This window comes from Bremia lactucae, linkage group LG7 (assembly GCF_004359215.1).
Source record: "Bremia lactucae strain SF5 linkage group LG7, whole genome shotgun sequence".
NCBI classification, from domain to species: Eukaryota; Oomycota; class Peronosporomycetes; order Peronosporales; family Peronosporaceae; genus Bremia; species Bremia lactucae.
In genome coordinates this window covers 127,747-147,649 of record NC_090616.1, presented here as the reverse complement: position 1 = coordinate 147,649, position 19,903 = coordinate 127,747, and the positions used below count along the sequence as shown (strand labels likewise).

The following is a 19,903-nucleotide window of genomic DNA, read 5'->3' as shown; positions in this document are numbered from 1 at the left end:
GGAGGCGCATACAGATCAAGAGAATAAGCGCCTACTTTTGATCCGTCATTACCTAAGACATTCAATGTCTCGATTTCTTCCAGGGATCCCTTCATCAGGATGCTTAAGTTTAATCACTTTAGCATTAACTATTTGAGGAGATTTCGCCTCAGGTTCTTGGGGATTTAATTTTTCAACGTCTTCTGATTGTGATTGCGCTATCACAGTCGGGTCCTCAATGGTCAACTACTCTTTACTCGACCTAGGATCATCGTGTTGTCCTTTTTGGACAACCGGTATACTCCTTGAATGTCGCCCGCTAAGCGTACATTTATGTTTCAATCCACTCGACCTTTTCGAGTGGTGGACCTGCGGCGCTGCCTGTGCATTCACACAGCCGCTGGCAGCTGACTCCACAGTGTGATTAGTAATCACACTGTGATCTTGTGCAGTTGTACTAACGACCGTACTACAAGTGAGGTCATGGCACTCACTCGTAGTACATCCACACGCTTGTAGACGCTCCAAGAAGTTAATCAGAAGGCCATATGATGATCAAGTGGCAGGCATCTTTACGGATCGATGCTGCCAGCTAATTCTTGGGATATACTTTCTGAGCCAAGGTAGACCTAGGATGACATCAAATTTGTCATCCAAATCCAGTACGATGAAATCATGATCATGCTGTAAATCTCTTAACGTTTAGTTAATTACTCTACGCGTTTCATTACTGTTATCGATGCTTCTGTCGCTAGACGTACCGTCATCCTCGTTAGAGAGCCTACGACCCTCTAGTGACTGGCGACGAATAAAGTTATTTGACGCTCCGCAGTCCACTAGGGCTCTGAGTGACAAATCATTTGTCACTTTCAACTTCAAGGTGATGAGGTATACCTCATCACCAGGTGCAGAGACACATAATGATTGTGTGTCTGGAGCAACTTTTGTCAAGAGATTTGCAAATTCTCTTGAGGTTGCTGGATCAGTAGGGCGTTGCGCCCCTACTGACCCCGTCCATTTTTTGGCGGTCCGCCTCGCTGTTGCGATTTCGCAACAACGTCGGATCCGCGACCGTTGCCCTTTTTGGCATACGATCCAAAATTACGTTCAGTACCTTTCGGTGCTAGGCGTGAAGCACTACACTCATGAGCGTAGTGTCCTAATTTTTGGCAGCGATGGCATTTCTGCAATCTCTTATTGCTCGAAAAGCGAGGTCTTTCACTTTCGACGTAAGAGAGGTCCATGGGCTCTGGACCTCCTACCTCGTGTCGTCTTGGAGGACGATACGATGATGAACTAGCTTGAGCCTGTCTCAAGCTAAAGTCCTTCTGTTCCACAACAAATATTCCTTCTTCAGGCGTATCCAGTTCCAAGCGGAACAGGTGGGACTTTACGGGACCATCCGAAGACCTTGCATGAACACCGTAATCAACGTGCGTTCATGAACTGGGTTATTTGTTATACAGCTCGCTAAGAGTCGTATGTGCTAGGCATATGCGTGCACATCACGCTTGCCTTGCTTGAGTTTCAGAAGCTCTGAACGAGCTCTGAACTCAGCCCTTGGTGGTTTAAACGTCTGTTTGAGTCGGGTTTTAAAAGCCTCTGGCGACCCAAAGACGTATGGGTCGCGCAACTCAAGGCCCAATGCCCAAGTTTTGGCACGACCTGCCAGATTTGATTGAGAAAATGCGACTTGCATTTGCTTGTCGATGATGTGACGTGCCCTTATGGCATCGTCTAACTCGACGAAACATCTCAAGAGGGAGTCTTCTTCAACTCCCCTATACTTAGAGATGTCAATCTTTAAAATTTCGAGACGACGCGTTTGCGTCATCCCAGGTACAGGAGTCTGTACCTGTTGTTACCTCAACAGTTCTGCCTGTTGAGAGCCTTGCTGATTCAGCAAGGCTTCTTTCTCCTTCATCTCGGTAAGTTCATGTTTATGAGCTTTGCGATGGTTGAATGGAGGGCATATTTGTCTAAGTTGGACAGCAATGCCAAGATTGCATCATCCCCTACGGTCGAACTCATTCGTTCAACCGCACTCCTTTCAATATCACTTAGAAAGAAGTAGCTTTCAGGGAAAACGTGTTGCGTATTCCCACTATCATCTAACATGTCCATGTTAGATGAGATAAAAGGGTAATTTACCCGTAAAGTAAATATGCCACAACAACAGTTCTCCAACCGATGTGTGCCCCATTACACCCTCCCCCAACAGACTGTTGACACCGAGTGACAACATTCGTTTCATTTCCTCTTTGAGGTTGGAGCCTAAAAGCTAACCGTTCGATTGTTTTTTTCTTTCCTTTGTCCCATGACAATCATGCGGGGTCACAAACTCTAAGCACCTTCCTCGACGATGAGTGATGGCTGACTTTGAAAGTCACTCTCCGTCAGAGGATTAGGAGAAAGAGCGTTGTTCTTACACGCCTTCTCCTCCGGATGAACGTCGACGGGCCCCGAATCCGTTCCCAGAACGTGGTGCCGCTGATGTCTTAACTGCATTGAGCAGGACACGGGACCCTGAGTCCAACATTATAACTAATCCGCTTGATGAAGAGCAAGAGCAAGTCATTTTCAAAGAGGAACAAGCTCGTCGACAAGCTGCCGAGATAACGAAAGCTAAAGCTCATAGTAAATATAGATTCACTCTCCTTGGCGTAAGCCGAACGGATTAATTCAGGAATAGGCGACATGTTAGTCGTTAAATGAGAAAGCTCATAACACGCCTGCGTGATAACGATTCGGCCAAAGCATTCTGCTTGCCGGGCTTATACTTCACCTCGAAGTTGTATTCCGCGAAAAACGATAGCCATCGGGCCATTATCTTTTAAGAGATGGGGCGAGTTAGTCGCCGTGCGTAATGACGCGTGATCTGTACCATCCAAACGGCTTAGAGCCGAGCAGATGAACTCTGAATTTGACGAGAGCATACTTCATAGCAAGTGACTCTTTGTCATGAACTAGGTGGTTCTTTTCCGCAGCTTTAAGCTGTCTAGACTCGAACGCAATAATACGTTCATGCCATCAACATCTGTTTGTGAAAGAGCACTGCCAATGGCAAATTCTGATGCGCTACAGACGACACTGAAATGCCAATTTGGGTTTGGCAGTGCCAGAATCGGGGCATGGATAAGAGTATCCTTAACTGCTCGAAAAGCATTATGCTCGGCGCTAGTCTAGCATCATTCTGTATCCTTTCTAAGGAGATTAGATAATGGCCTAGCCATATCAGCGTACTTTCGCTATATTTGTGTAAATAATCGAGGAGATTCAACCGCTTACGCAAATCCTTTTGTTTTTTTAGGAACTGGCCAATTTACTATGGCTTTCACGTTAGCGGGATCCGCTCTTAGGCCTCACTTCCCAACGAAGCACCCTAAGAAAGGAGTTTCTTCTATGCCAAAAGTGCATCTAGATGCATCGGCATACAATTTATTTGTGCGCACACGCACACGCTCGAGCACTGCTCGCAATTGGTCCAAATAGTTTTTCATATCCGACCGACCCTGCTCCGCACGACTATGGATAAAAAATGCCATCAAAATGAGTGAGTGCAGAACCTCGATAAGATCGGAAGAGTTGCGTCACTAGCCGATTTAATTGCCGGAGCATTAAAAAGTTCTTGCGGCATAACCAACCACTTCCATAGCATACCACTTGGGGTGCTAGTCGCTGTAAGCGAGATATCGCTAGCTCGCATGAGCAGTTGGTAGTAACCATCGACTAAGTTTAGTGCACTGTACAGTGTACAAGCCAATTATTGTTTCTGAAGAACGTCCTTTTTAGGAATGGGGGTTTGTGCTCGTTTAGTTACAGCGTTAAGCTTATTATAAGCATGTACAATGCGCCATTTACCATTTTGCTTTTTGACACAAAATGTCGGTGTCGAATGAGGAGATTTGATCTCTCGTACCATTTCAGCCCAACCAAGTCAATTTCATGACGAACACCTCTATTCGGAGGTAAAACAGATATTGGATTATTACATAGCGCGTCTTGAAATTCCTTAATCGAGGAATAAAAGGGATCCGTAGGATCTTTAAGGATCGATGACCCATTTCGCGCACTAAGTGCAGCTTTTGTGTAATCCAGGACAGCTTCGTCTAGAAGTGACGATGAGTTTAATTCAATTATTGGTCGAATGACCACCATTTCAGATAAGTCACCAGCCTTTAATGCTCGGCCGCACTCATCAATTGCTCTAAAAGAGCATGTAACGAAGGGATTGCTGCTAGGCTAACATCCCCCTCAATGTTACCGATTACACCATTTACACACGTGTGTAATTGCTCAGACGTATCACTTTTTGAGGGTATAAACGCTTCGTTTCCCTCCTGTCTTGGAGTGGAGACAAAACAATATTTAGAGGCCGGGACATTCACGTCTCTAATTTTCCAGCCTGTAATAGTTCTATACAAGACATGGTGTTTACTTTGGCATCCGACAAGGAGTTAGGTAGCTCAACTTCCTTGCCCAGCGACCGTTTACGTGTCGCTTTACGTGGATTAGAGGGATTTTGACCCGAAAAGCCCTGGCGAACCGCCAAAAGTTTCACTAGTGACACTCAGTATGGTGCCACCTCGGCCGACTATACTCGGTGGACTTAGACGTGCCACTACACGTATATCAGGAATATTGCATCCTTGTTGAAACGCCCTTAGGCCAACTATAGTTTCAGCATTCAGTGAATCGTTATAATAAAGAATGTCACTCGACGGAGAACGTGCCGTGCCACTTCTTTCTGCTGACTCGGGCTCAGAATTAATGTTTGATACGTTAGAATTTTTAAACTCAGACATTCCAATGTCTAAAACACTGACAGACTTATTCACTGATCTGCGCCAATAGCGCTTTTGTTACCTAGCAAAGGTGGGTTCATGACTCTCCAAAACATTGTTAGGAACACTGCGCGTGGCGCTTAAGGTCTTATACCTCTAATCGATCCATGGCTCATGGTGTACTATTCAGGCGATACCAAGTATGAGAACATGTCTCGAATCCAAATTAAGGACGAGACAGCGCTTCATACTGTCAAAGTTTAGAAAATTTATACCTAAGTTCAATGGAACTTTGAAAACAGTGACACGAGTCCCAGTCGCTAAGCGAGCAGTGATTGTATCACCTTCATGTGCTTTAAGTGCCTCAACGTATTGTTGACTTCCTTCAAGGGAAAAGCGTTGAGCGTAATTGCAAGACGCTCCTGAGTCAATTAAAATTGACCACGGCTTATCAAAGCCATTTTCAGCCGTTTGAGCGACTAGTAAGCCAGGCTTGTACTCTCGCCCCGTGCCATTCAGCACCAAGCTAATTGAGGCTAGGTTCTGTTTATTCTCACCTCCTAGAGGTTCAACAAATCCTGCGCCTTCCCCAGTAGGGCGCCTCGCACCTACTGGGTATCGACGTTTTACCGCGCCGTATCAGAACTCTGGTATAGGTCGGAGTTGGGGCTCTTTCGAGCTTTACGCGAATTTCGTAGGGAGCAGGCCGGACGTTAATTATTCGTGCTTCCGCACATATAACATCTACGGATATTCTTATGCTGTTTCACAGCTAATAAAGCCTCTTCTCCTTCCTCAACAAGGTTTAGATCCATAAATTCCGCTCTACTAGATGGAACCCATGTGCTCGAACAGCTTGTCCGGTAAACAGGCGTGCTAACGCGAGCAGACTTAAAGTCGAACTCAGCGCTTAGCGCAATGGCAACTGCCTCTTTGAAAGTAGCAGAATGAGATCGGAATAATTCTGTCCGGGCAACGCCCTCATTGAGAGCCCCCATAAAGATTTTTACAACAATTGCTTCTTGCACCGGGTCTTGATGCATAGATGCAATGAGAGTTCTCAACTGCTGGACAAAGTCCATTTGAGTTCGTGTACCCTGTCGAGTCGCTAGAGCAGTGCTCAATCAGGCGGCGCAAACATGCTAGTCGTTCGCTGTTTTAGCGAATCTAATGAGGGAAAAGCGTCGTTTATGGACGTGCTGCACGATAGTGCCCACTCCATGGCTCTGACTCCAAGTTTTGAAATGGCCATAGCCACCTTTTGCCGTTCTGTTAAGAACAAAGCGGATTCAATGGACATTTCCATCTGCTTAATCCAAAAAGGGAGGTTTTACCCTTTTTTTCCTAGCGGAATCAATGGACATTTCCATCTGCTTAATCCAAAAGGGAGGTTTTACCCTTTTTTTCCTCAAACGTCTTCACATTACAGCGAGAGGGCGATCCCTCGGCTCTGAGTCAGGTACAGAGATGTATCGGGTTGGCATAGATGCCGCTAAGTGGTCCTGTACCTGACCAATCAAGATGGCTTCGTATCGCATAAAGGCTTCAAGTTTTGCATGCAGGACCTCTGGTCCCTGGGAGATTATAAATTACACGTGTTCAAGCCCAAAAAGGTTTTGAGATTGTCATAAGCGACGCGTTGCGCTTCTGACAGTTCTGGAACCTCTTCCATTTTCGTGAGGGTTCTGTCTTCTAAAGACTCAGGCGTATATTTACTACGAGTGTAATGGAGCTACCTCGCTCCCAAAGTCAGAGGAAGACTTTCAGACTCAGAAAGTCACTTAGTATTATTGAACTAATGGGTTTAACAACTCAGGGAGTCGTACAAGCTATTAAAGCTTAAGGAATTCTAGTTCAAGGGATTCAACGGTTCGTAGAACCAAGTGGCATTTAGTGCCCAAAGAGGATATACCTTAGAAAGGCTTCTATCTCTTACAGATCAATGCGCAAGCCTTAGGAAGGCACTTAACGCTTTAAGATCAAAAGGGGGACTGCACTTTATTTAATTATTTAAATCTAAAAACCATATCCTAGCTAAATTAAAAAAAGATTTTGGCCGCCAGATTTATATCTGGCGGCGACTACATTTGTTACCCATAATAAATGGGATTTAAGTAATTAACTATTTTAGAATAAAATAAAAGAATATTTTACCCATAAAGTAAATGTACCACAACAGTGGCTCTCCAACAAAGATGTGCCCCATTACACGCGAGCAGAGCCATCAGAAGACACATGCTCTTCTTAGGCACGACTCCAGTCAAAGCCGTTGCCGTCATCGAATACGGCAGCACACATAGCGTTGTGTGACGCACCTCGAAAGTCTTCCTGCTAAGACCGAATGTTTAAGTAAACAATCTCTATTTTCTTTCACAGAGGCACAGTTGCGGTTTCCAACGTTTCGAAAATATTAGCGCATCCCATTGACAATTTCTGACAGCTTGACGCGAGTGTAATGTCGTCCTTTATCTCCACAGGTGGCCTGAGGAGCCTGGGCCTTGGCTTGAGCGGTCACTCGGCGCTTTCTAGCCGATGAAGGGAGATGAACATTATTTGCTAATAATAATTTAGTGGTGGGGTCCCGTTCACCAAAACGGAGTGCCGTTAACATTTCTCTAATGTTATTTTCGTGTATTAATCCTCTCCGAATAATAAATTTATGTAACGGTACACCCCGCTATATTCACTGTAATGACTGCTGTTTACTGACAAAGGTCATGACACTTGTTGGTTCATTTTGAAGCCAAATCTTACGCATGGTTACTAAATTATTGCGCGTCGCCACCTCTAAAGCGGCTAATCTAGTAGCTACATGAGGCGTTTATTATAAGCCGGATAAAATGTCCGACTCAAAAACATCTACAAAGTCCTCCAGCTCATCAGGAATTGATGCCGAAAAATCGTGAGGTGGGTTCTGGCGTAACAACCGAACAATTATTTGCAAATTTACTCAATTCGTCTGAACATCTTGTTGCGAAGTTATCTCGTGATGGCTCCAATAATGGTGACGATGCCGGTGATGTCACCATTCCTCACCGGGGTCGTCCGCCGTAAAATGAAGGATGCATGCGAGCTTCATTGTGGTCACTGATTTTTTATTGTCGATGCTAGTACATTAGCATCGTACTCATCAAAGTCAGCAGTAGGCTTATTGATATTACTCATTTTTGTCTTCTTCAATGGTAATTAAATCAACATAAGATGCTGTTGAGTTATCGCGTGATGAGCAAGAGCAAGATTGGTCTTTGCTCGAGCAAGTCCCGCCCCTTAAAGTAGAGCCACTCTCAAACAAGGTGGGTATACGTCAATGATGAAAGCCATTCCTAAAGAGCGGTGATAGCTTTGTCGTTACATTATTCCAAGATGTGTCCTGCGCACTCACCACACAACAGTCGTCGACAAATCACAAAATAATAAGGATGCCTTCCGCGAAGCAGATGTCGTTTAAACGCGCTGAAATCTCGTACTTTCATTTTAGCCTAAATACTCATCGTATGGGGTGGGCGACCAGGCTCAGATCATAAGAAGAAGCCAAGTGTATAACTGATATGGTGATATTGATTGAGCTGACCGTTTGCTTTCAAATATAATGGTTCCCCCAACCCATTTAAATTAATGTGCTCTTTTTTGCCGACACGATGGCAAGCGTGCGTATTTTTAGTTCTATTCTAAATTTTTCATGATTTTTTTTGGTCAGGAGAAATGGGCTGAGCTGAATCTTTTGCTCCAAATCAATCATAACAGTGATGTTACATCGCATATGATTGTCACTGTATCCATTAATAAAAGCATCACGGGGTTGTGCACCGCAAACCAAATGTTTACGGCGCGATCACTTGTGAAGTGCGACCTTATGATGTCTTGGGTTTTCGATTTGACTTCGTCATCACCATTGCTGGTGTGGTAGCTTACCGTTTAAATAGTATTTCTAGTGATATTGTCTTTTTGCACATCGATTTGTGTTGGGAAGTGACTATCCGTCAGTTGCCGTTTCCTGAGGAAACTTGTTAAATTTTCTATTGAAGTGGCCGCGTCCAATGCGGGTTACTTGGGGCTTGTGGCTCTCGACGGGGTTATTCGGGTGCTGTTTCGCTGCGCTTGAAGACGCAGAAGGCCTCGTGTTTGTGGACGCAGCTGCCTTATGCGCCTTCCACTGCTCGCACGCGCTGCTTTCTCCGGCATCACAATGCTCGCCAGAGCTCTGCGGTCGTCGCCGGCGCACGCTTGAAGCGTCCGATACAAGCGAGAACCCGCAACAAATCGACGTGCTTTCTTGTCGAAACATTGAACAGAATGCATCGACGTTAGCTTTTTCGATGACTCTTTCAGCTGCCGACAGTGCCCAGGTGTTCGAAGGATTCCATCACGCCTTTTTCGAGGCGTACGATGCGATGTTGGGCGGTGACAGCGTCACGGCCGACGCGTGTCAATTGGCTTTCTTGCAGGACAAAATGCTACCGACTGTAGAGGACGACGACACGGTGCAGGAAGAGAAAGCCGAGCGGAAGCCGCGTTTGATAAAATTGGTCTCAGGACAGGAAGAAGACCACGACAGAGCGTGTATTGTATCAATTAGGACGATCACGGGCTACGAGCAGGAGAGCGAAATGCCTTTATTGACAAGAAGAGGAGACAGATTGGGAGCAAACACTGTCGTATTGATACATGCCCATGAAGTGCTGGCAAACCAGCTTCGCGCGCTCGAGTGTGTCGATGTAGTGGTCGATTTGCCTGCGATTTTAAAGCTTATGCCCTTTGCGCGCAGCGCAGCACAGCTTGCGAATAGGATGGCGCATGGAAGGAGCAATAACGCGTCGTTGGTCGTAGCTCCTGCCTTGGAGATTCGATTGGTGCAAGAAGCAGACCAACTTGCTGTACTGAGCTCTCTCCAGCAGCGAGCAAGCGATCTCGTTGGTTTGTTAAATGTATTTGAACGGAACAGTCTCCAACCGAGATCGATCTTTACAAAACCACTACAGGATCTTCAGACGTGGATTCAGATTGTCGCGCTTGCGGTCGCTGAGAGTTCAGTTGAGTGGATTGACGAGCAGCACAAATTGACGCACAACTCGTTACAAGGCCAAGAGCACGAGCGCTGGTCGCGACTTCAGAACCATCGAAGACTTGATGCGTACGTGCCAAGTCTTGTGGGAGTTGATTCCGCTCGAGAGGCAGGGATTCGAGGAAATGACGTTGTCGTGGGCATAACCGATACAGGGCTGTATCTCTACCACGATCAATTTGATCAAGACAACCGCGACGTTTATTCTGGGATGGTGCTCTCGGCTCGGAAGGTAGTTATGTATAATGCCTGGGCCAATCGTAACGATGAATCCGAGACCATTACGTGTGGTCACGGCACACACATTGCTGGCCTTTTAGCTGGCAGCTCATTCAGCGGCAATTATCCTGATCTTGGGATTGCTGACAGAGCTCGGATAGCTTTTATGGACATTGGGACGCAGAGCGAAACCTGTGCAGGTCGACAGAACTGTCCCGTGTCGCTTGCCACGCCTGCTGATGCAAGTGACTTGGTTAGAAGTCAGCTGGCTGCGGGTGCCCGGATTTTCTCATTCTCGTGGGGCACACCGGGATCGGACTACAGCGCGCAAGCCAGAGACTTGGATGCATTTATCTATGCAAACCCGGAAGTTCTTGTGGTTGTGGCAGCAGGCAACAGTGGCGAGTCTACGCTTACGGGGCAACGCACTATTTCGTCGCCATCTGGCGCGAAAAATGTCATTTCGGTTGGAGCGTCGCTTAACTCGGCAGCTTCGTTTACGACTTTTGGGTGCCCGGAGATCTTTAACGAGCGCACTGTGGCGTCGTTCTCGTCTGGAGGGCCGACGACAGACGGACGATTAAAGCCTGACGTTGTTGCTCCAGGGATGACTCTCGTATCCAGTCAATCAGAAGCTCCGGGGTCGACCACGGAAAGCTCGGCCACGTGCTCTCTTCAAGGCACGTCGCAGGCAACACCTGTGGTCACTGGCGTCGCGGTGCTTCTGTATGAATGGCTTCGTGACGGTTGGTGGAGAAATGGCAGGAAGAATACAACATTTGCCATGAGTTATGTACCGGCTGCACTGCTCAAAGCGTTAATTATTCATAGCGGAGACTCTTTGCAACAGCGAATGGCTGCTTTACCCAATGGTTTTGTGTCTTGTTCAAGCCTGGCCTCTGACGCTGCTGACGTTACGTATCCGGATGTGTATCAGGGCTATGGCAAACCCAATCTTACCAACATTGTGGACTTTACTGGAAATCGCAGTGACCTGCCATCGCTCTATTTTTTACCCAACTCAACTGAAAATTCCGAGGGGCTCATTGCTCACAATGGTGAAGTTGTAATTACGTTTACAGTCGCTCGAGACGTGGATTTGCGCGCCACGCTTGTGTGGACGGACCCGCCAGGATCCCTTCAAGCTACGTCTCAGTTGCAGCATGATCTGGATCTGGTCGTTCGTATTCTTGGTGGCACGCAGACATTTGGACCGTTGACAGCTGATCCAAGCACTGGAAGGGATTCCAAGAATAATGTCGAGATGGTCCAGGTAACCTATGCTGATCTCCTTGCTGCGGTTTTAGACAACAATTCCACAAGCTATAGCGGCAGTGGCAATGAATCGGATTATTCAGCGCTCGGAGAAAACGGAGAAATTGTGGTTGAGGCTGTCGTGTATGGTCGTAGCGTGCTGCTAGCGGATACGCAGAGCTTTGCCTTTGTTGCGTCGTCAAGTGCCATCGGATTCACGTCCGGATCAGTGATTCCGACCAGAAGCAGCAAGTCGTTCTGGTCTGACTGGGCAATTGCCATCATTGTGGGCTGCACAATTCTCGCTTTAATAATTATCGCCTTGATTACCCGGTGGCTTCAGAAACTAGGCAAACACGGTGTTGCCCGGTCACGACGACGACGCCCGCGTCGAGAGTACTCCACGCATGTTGAGATGATTGACGGTGCATATCATCCGATGTACCAGACAGCGCCCACTCCGTCCGAGGATGATCGATGTCCATACTGCTTGTTTGCCACGCCAGATGCGGTGGTGATGGTCTCACACGTTGAGACAGCTCATGCTACGAATCGGCCGGTAACTCCTGAGATTCCACCCGTTGCTGTGTTGGGAGGAAACACGTTCTATGGTTTGGAGCCGACCATTCCAGTGATTTCAGTGCCTCCCTCAGCCCCTGCAGAACCAACAGAGTATCACCCATGCCCTTACTGTCGTTACGTTACGTCAGACGCCGTTGTCTTAGTGAACCACGTCCAACATATGCATGCATAGTAAGTACAAAAACTCAATTTTAAGTACATCTACATGGTATCATTCTGTTCCTAAGTGCGCCTCACATTTCCAAGTCCCTTCGATGGCCGCCCGGTTGCGTCCGAGAACTAGAAACCACTCTAATGATCCCGAAAAGTCTTTGCCAATTCAAAAGGCATTATTGAAGTCATGGTCACCTCAAACGAGGCGCTGGGTGTGCCTAATGCTTCTAACTTTTGTGCTTATCACGTTGCTCATGGTTAGTAATAACACTTTCGAAAAACGACCCGATAATTTCATTTCTAGCTCTCTCCAGGATAAAAAAACATTGAGCTATTTACACGCGCACGAGGATCTCGAACTGCGTACAAACATTACGTTTGCCGAGCTAGAAAGTTCATATTCAAATTGGAACCACGTCTTGAAAGCGCAGGACGAAAGGACAATAGCAGAGGCCGAAGCCCATGCTAAGAACGTGCTTCCATTTCCCGTATGGGAAGCGAAGCGTCGGAGATTGCGGTGCATTGGCTGGAAAGCAACAAGCAATTGCACTCCAGATGGATTTCGAGTACCGGGTCTTGATTTTCCATGCAACACCGTCGTCCCATACGGTTCATCAGGCTACTGCGAGGTCACTGACAAAGATACTGGCGAAAGTTTTCGAGTGATGCACCGATATTGCTCTAGTATGCGGGACGGAGGGAAATTCCGATGTTCTGACGCGTGGGAATTTGCTCTTGTTCCTCAAAAAGCCCGCGAGGTCGTTAGGAAAGCGCAGATTTCGAATTTGTTGCTGCCAAATATCGCACCAAATCCACTGCAGCAAACGGAACCACGGAACGGTATTGTAATGGTGGTCTACCCAGAATTACTGGCTAGTGCGTACGCAACGATTCGAGCGTTGCGAGAAGTACTGGTCTGCCGATTGCCCATCGAGCTCTGGTTTCGAAAGCAAGAAATGCAATTATATCCAGAAGCGTTCACCGAGCTCCAAAAGCTCTCAAATCAAATGGGTAGAGGTATCACGTTACGAGCAATTGCCGAGTTTGGTGTTGCGGGATTTGCAACCAAAGTATATGCCATATATCATAGCGTCTTCGAGTCGGTGCTGTTTCTAGATGCTGACAATGTGCCGGTGCGGGATCCGACGTTTTTATTCGAATCCCCGGAATTCAAAGAGACCGGAGCAGTATTTTGGCCGGACTTCTGGCATCCTACGAGCACTATTTTCAATATCCAGCCACATTCTCTCGTCTGGGAGCTTCTTGATTTGCCATTCATTAACATGTTTGAGCAGGAGAGTGGTCAGCTGCTCGTCAATCGACGACGACAGGCTGGACCGCTTGAGCTTGTGAAGTTTTATACGCTTCATCGGCCAAATTACTTTGACAGAATGAAGCTCGCGCACGGTGACAAAGATCTTTTCCGGTTCGCATGGCTGAAGCAGGGCGCTAAGTTTCATATGATTCAATCACCGCCTGCTGTGGCTGGCAAGGTTATAAATGATAGTTTTTGTGGCATGACGATGGTACAGCATGACGCCGAGGGTGGTGTACTTTTTCTCCATCGCAACTCACATAAACTCATGGGCACAGTACGGCGAGGTCCGACTGTGTACAAAGCGGCAGCCATCCGGCGTGCTCGCAAGAAACGCTTGCGCAAAGAATTGGCTGAAAAAGATCGTCTCACACTCGATGACAGCAAAGCCAATGAAGATGAGCTCGAGAATAGCGTTTCGCCTGACTTAAATGCGCTCGGACCCGATGGATATCCTGACATGGCTATTTGGACTCATTTGATCACGTTCAAAAATACGTCGCGGCGGTCGAATTACCGGATTCAGACCTATGAAGCATCACCAGACTTTAGCACCGGCGTGTATTGTTACGGCGAACGATATTTAAATCAAAGCAAGCACTTCGTCCTACAAAAGTTTGCCAACCTTAGCTACGCTGGACTCGAGACAAAGTTGCGGCAATTTGCCATGGAGGGCTTTCGCGTACACGATGGGGTGACAGGACGATAGCCTTTCATATATGAATGGTAATAGGACGATCTACGATCATGATCGATCCAGCGCTGCAGTCTTGATCCGTAGGTACTAAAAAAAAAATTTTTACATGGCAGGTCAAAAGTTACCCAGCCTCAAACGCAGCGCTTCGTCTTAAGAGTTCAAAAAAAAGCTTGAAGTATTATCACGTCGACCAAAGCAAATTTGCCATTTTGGAAACACAGACAAAAGGTAAGTATCGTGTGAACTTGAGACAGTATTCGTGAAGGAGCCGGCTTTTTGATTATCAAATTTAGACAGCCATATTCTAAAAGGAGGTTACTAGTGGAACCAAGAATGCATTCAATATATTTAGCTCCACTGCAGGTATGGTGTACCTGCTTATTGCAAAACTGATTCTTTGGCTTACGTGCGACACGGTGCAAGCAAAGCAACTAATTTTTGGCTGTGTGCTGCCACCGTTATCATAATATGTCGTTCTAATTAAAAGATTAAAAAAAAAACGATCTCTCACCTTGAATAGGTGATACGAAATAAATATTCAGGTCAAAATAAGGAAATATATTCCATCAATTTTGATAGCATTTTTGGGGTCGCACTCAAATTTACGTAAGCTGCCTCAAAGTCCGTCGCAATCTTTGTCATCCCCTCATCTCATTATGAGCGCACACTCAACCTTCTCGCAGACGCCCTCCTACAAAGCGCATCACATCAATGCAAAGGAGTTGGCTTCGGAAGAAGCGAAAGTCTATGAAGGTTACTTGCAGCTCAAGAAATTGAGCATTATTGCTTAGCAATTAGGCATCCGGAACGTTTTGGTCTAATGCTGTTGTCGCTGTTTGTTTACAGAACTAAAGCGGACGCTTTCTCTACTCGAGACCGTTGTAAAAACCAATGCCAAAGAAAAAATCCCACGCATCTTTCGTGCCACCAGTAGGTTGCGCAAGACTCTCTCAGTAGCTCAGCTGCAGCAGGTCGTCGAGCAACTATTACCCACTCAGAATCCGTCCAAACCCGTGCTGCTGGCGCTATTGGATCAGATCGAGGCCAAGGTTCAAGCTGATGTAATGAAATCCCGCGATGCTGTTACTACGGATGAGGACGTCGAAATGACAGAAGCGTCTCCCGAGGTGGAAGCTGCTCTTCCTTCTGCCACTCTCGTTGTCACGCTACCGGTTGTAGACCTAATTGAAGTGGAGATCTATCTGTACCTGTTCGTTTTGGCAGCGCTAGTGAAGTACAAGCTCGGCCAAGAAGCCCTTGAAACGGTGGATAGGGTCGTGGCTCGCTGCCAGCAGTTTAATCGCCGCACGTTAGACCTTTTCCACGCGAAAGTGCTCACGTACTACTCGAATATTCACGAGCAATTCGGCCATGACCTCCCGACGATCCGCAATACTTTGCTCAAAGCTCATCGCACGTCGTGCTTGCGCTACGACGAGGCCGGTCAAGCCACACTCATTAACTTGCTGCTACGGAATTACCTCGAGGAAAATCTGTACGAACAAGCTTACAAGTTTGTGAGTAAGACCACGTTTCCAGAGTCGGTCTCCAACAACCAATTTGTGCGCTATTTGTACTACGTTGGGAAGATCCAAGCCGTGCAGCTCGAGTACACAGAGGCGTACACAAAATTGATGCAATCGATCCGCAAAGCGCCTGCAAACACCGCGTTCGGTTTTCGATGCACCGTGCACAAGCTCGCTGTTATTGTGCAGCTGCTCATGGGCGAAGTTCCCGAACGGAGTGTGTTTCATCAAGACGAGCTTCGGCAGGCCCTGGCGCCGTATTTGCAATTGACAAACGTAAAGTTGTTCAAGAGTTTTTTTAAGGCTCTGCAAGCTACTAACAAGATGATGGCGTCTGTGTTTCTTTTAACGACGTGCAGGCTGTTCGTGTAGGCAACTTGGAAGAGTTTAACGTGGTCTTGGCTGACCATGGCGCGGCTTTCAAGGCCGACAACACGTACTCGCTTGTCCTTCGGTACGTCGCGGTGCCTTTTGCGTTATAAAGGCTCGTACGTGCTCATAAGTGTCTACTCTTTGCAGCTTGCGCCACAACGTCATCAAGACTGGTCTGCGCAAGATCAGCACGTCATACTCGCGTATTTTACTGTCCGACATCTGCGAGAAGCTTGCGCTTGAGAATGTGCAAAACGCCGAGTTTGTGTGTGCCAAGGCGATCCGTGACGGTGTGATTGACGCCGTGATCGATCATGAGAACGGCTGGTTGCAGCTCAAAGAGACTGTTGATGTCTACACCACAAACGACCCCCAAAGCGCGTTTCAACGGCGTATCACTTTTTGTCTCGACGTGCATAATGAAGCGGTGAAAGCCATGCGGTATCCACCCGATGCTTACAAGAAAGACCTCGAGAGCGCCGAGGAGCGTCTCGAACGTGAAATGCAAGAAGAGGAACTCGCCAAGGAAATTGAAGATGAAATGGACGAGGGGCTCTGATCAGGACGTACGCTGTCGCAGGAGTAGTGGTACACAAGACGTAGCAGGCATACAATTCATCGCATTATATTTCCATCCACTTATGAGCAGAATATGTCCGTTTCGTTCATGAACTTTTGTCTGCGTTCACTCCTTTTGCGCGTATAGAGGCGCCTGGTAGCGATTCGAGTGGTACGTCGATTGACCCGCCACCCAGCCAGGCACATTCTTCATGACCTCGCGCTCTTTGTCCAGCATGTGCTTCTCTTGAGTCAGGTATTCGACATCGGCCTCTGCTTGGAGGAATGGAAGCAGAGCGATGCGATTCTCGCGCTCTTCCTTGGCAATTGCGCGCTGGTGTTGGTTCTGCTGGCCCACGAGATAGAAACCCACGGACGTGACGACGAACGTGCCGAGGAAGAGCGACCAACCTGGAGGTCCACGAGTAGCTGGACCATTCCTGGCAAAGTTAAATGCCTTAAAACCGCCTGGTGGCGGCATCTCCTGGTTGGGGGTGTGAAAGTTGGGCGTGGCCATGGCTGCGTCAACAAGTCAGGGGCTACGGGGTAACCTCGTGCTATTTTTTAATGAAACAGAACTTTTAACAAAATTCACGAAACTGATATAGAATTTTATCTGAATCTAGCTGTAAATGTGAAGACATTTGAAGGAAAGAGGGAGAAAATCTCCCTTTTTGGATTAAGCAGATGGAAATGTCCATTAATTCGCCTTATCCTAAACAGAGCGGCAAAAGGTGGCTATGGCCATTTCCAAACTTAAAAGTAGAGCCATGGAGTGGGCACTATCGCGCAGCACGTCTATAAACGACGCTTTTCCCTCATGGGATTCGCTGAAAGAGCAAATAACCAGCATGTTTGCACCGCCTGATTAGGCTTTTCGCATGCGAGCACGGCTCCTAGCGCGTCTCGTCCATCAAGATTGACCCGTACCTTAATTGCGACTCGACAGGGTAAAAGAACCCTAGGAGACATTTTCCAGGAGTTGAGAACTCTCATTGCATCTATGCATCAAGACCCGGTGCAAGAAGCAATTGCCGTAACCATTTTTATGGGGGAACTCAATGAGGGCGTTGCCCGGGCGGAATAATTCCGATCTCATCCTGCTACTTTCGAAGAGGAAGTTACCATAGCGCCGAGTTCGACTTTAAGTCTGCTCGCATTAGCACGCCTGTTTACCGAACAGGCTCTTCGAGCACATGGGTTCCGTCTAATAGAGAGAAACCCATGGACTTAAGCCTCGTTGAGGAAGGAGAAGAGGCTCTTCAAGCTGTGGAACAGCATAAGACCATTCGTTGATGATATATGTGCGGAAGCACGAAACATTTACGTCCGGCCTGCCCCCTACGAAATTCGCGTAAACTCGAAAGAGCTCCAAAACTCCGACCTATACCAGAGATCTGGTACGGTGCGGAAAAACGTCGATACCCAGTAGGTGCGGGGCGCCCTACTGGGGAAGACCTAGGCTCTGTTGAACCTCTAGGAGGTGAGAGTAAACGGAACCTAGCCCCTTTTAGCTCGGTTCTTAATGGCACGTGGCGAGAGTACAAGCCTCGCTTGCTAGACGATCAAGTGACTGTAAAGGGCTTTGATAAGCCGTGGTCAATTTTAATTGACTCAGGAGCGTCTTGCAACAATGCTCGACGCCTTTCCCTTGAAGGAAGTCAGCAATGCGTTGAGGCGCTTGAAGTGCATGAAGGTGATACAATCACTGTTCGCTTAGCGACTGGGACTCGTGTCACTGTTCCCAAAGTTCCATTGAAGTTAGGAATAAAGTCTTTGGATTCTGTCAGTATGGAATGCTATCTCGTCCTTGATTTGGATTCGAGATATGATCTCATCCTTGGTATGGCCTAGTTAGAACACCATAAGACCTTAGGCGCCACGCGCAGTGTTCCTAGCAAAGTTTTGGAGAGTCATGAACCCACCTTTGCTAGGCAACAATAGCACTATTGGCGCGGATCAGTGAATAAGTCTGTCAGTGTTTTAGACATTGGAATATCTGAGTTTATAAATTCTAACGTATCAAACATTAATTCTGAGCCCGAATCAGCAGAAAGAAGTGGTACGACACGTTCTCCGTCGAGTGACACTCGTTGTAATAACGATTCACTGAATGCTGAAATTATAGTTGGCCTAAGGCCGAATCATCAAGGGTGCAATATTGCTGAGATACGTGTAGTGGCACGTCTAAGTCCACCTAGTATAGTTGGCCGAGGTGGCACCATACTGAGTGTCACTAGTGACACTTGTGGCGGTTCGCCGGGGCATTTTCGGGTCCACACCCTTCTAATACACGTAAAGCGACACGTAAATGGTCGCTGGGCAAGGAAGTTGAGCTACCTAACTCCTTGTCGGATGTCAAATTAGACACCATGTCTTGTATAAAACCAATACAGGCTTGAAAATTTAGGGACGTGAACGTCCCGGCCTCTAAGAGGCGTATTGTCTCCACTCCAAGACAGGAGGGACACAAAGCGTTTATACCCTTACAAAGTGATACGTGTGAGCAATTACACACGCTTGTGAATGGTGTAATCGGTAAACTTGAGGGGGGAGTTACCCTTACGGCAATCCTTTAGTTACATGCTCTTTTAGAGCAAGACGAAATGTCTATTGATGAGTGCGGTCCAGCCTTAAAGGCTGGCGACTTATCTAAGATGGTGGTCATTTGACCAACAATTGAGTTAAACTCATCGTCACTTCTAGACGAAGCTGTCCTGGATGACACAAAAGCTGCACCTAGTGCGCAAAATGGGTCATCGATCCTTTAAAGATCCTACGGATCCTTTTTATTTCTTAATAAAGGAATTTCAAGATGTGGTGTGTAATAATCCATCATCTGTTTTACCTCCGGATAGAGGTGTTTGTCATGAATTGACTTGGTTAGGCTGGAATGGTACGATAGAGCAAATCTTCTCATTCGACACCGGCATTTTGTGTCAAAAAGCCAAATGGTAAATGGCGCATTGTACATGCTTATAATAAGCTTAACGCTGTCACTATACCAGCACAAACCCCCATTCCTAAAAAGGATGTTCTTCAGAAACGATATGATTGGCTTGTACACTGTACAGTGCACTGAACTTAGTCAATGGTTACTACCAACTGCTCATGTGATCTAGCGATATCCCGCTTACAGCGATTAGCACCCCAAGTGGTATGCCACAAGGGCTTTCCAATGCCACGGCAACATTTAATCGTCTAGCGACGCAACTGTTCCGCTCTCATCGAGGTTCTGCACACACTTATTTTGATGACGTTTTTGTTCATAGTCGTGCAAAGCAGGGTCAGTCGGATACGGAAAACTATTTAGACCATTTGCGAGCAGTGCTCGAGCGTATGCGCAGAAATGAATTGTATGCCAATGCATCCAAATGTATTTTTGACACAGAAGAAATTCCT

The 19,903-nt window shown here is 47.0% G+C and overlaps 3 protein-coding genes across 3 annotated transcripts; 2 read left to right on the top strand and 1 right to left on the bottom strand.

Moving 5' to 3' along the window:
- Window positions 1-8,401: 8,401 nt before the first annotated feature.
- CCR75_005778 (uncharacterized protein) lies at window positions 8,402-12,052 on the top strand (the record flags this gene model as incomplete). Its single annotated transcript, XM_067963853.1, has 3 exons — window positions 8,402-8,410; window positions 8,461-8,661; window positions 8,789-12,052. 3 exons carry the CDS (start codon window positions 8,402-8,404, stop codon window positions 12,050-12,052), a joined length of 3,474 nt encoding a protein of 1,157 aa, XP_067815981.1.
- A 202-nt stretch (window positions 12,053-12,254) lies between these two features.
- On the top strand, window positions 12,255-17,095 carry CCR75_005776 (uncharacterized protein; the record flags this gene model as incomplete). The annotated part of the gene is made up of 6 exons (XM_067963851.1): window positions 12,255-14,042; window positions 14,159-14,273; window positions 14,625-14,798; window positions 14,892-15,847; window positions 15,931-16,025; window positions 16,091-17,095. The coding sequence occupies 6 exons, from the start codon at window positions 12,255-12,257 to the stop codon at window positions 16,500-16,502; spliced, it is 3,540 nt and encodes a 1,179-aa protein (XP_067815950.1). The 3' UTR covers window positions 16,503-17,095.
- Window positions 16,629-17,018, bottom strand: CCR75_005777 (uncharacterized protein; the record flags this gene model as incomplete). Its single annotated transcript, XM_067963852.1, has 1 exon — window positions 16,629-17,018. The coding sequence occupies one exon, from the start codon at window positions 17,016-17,018 to the stop codon at window positions 16,629-16,631; it is 390 nt and encodes a 129-aa protein (XP_067815944.1).
- Window positions 17,096-19,903: the final 2,808 nt, after the last annotated feature.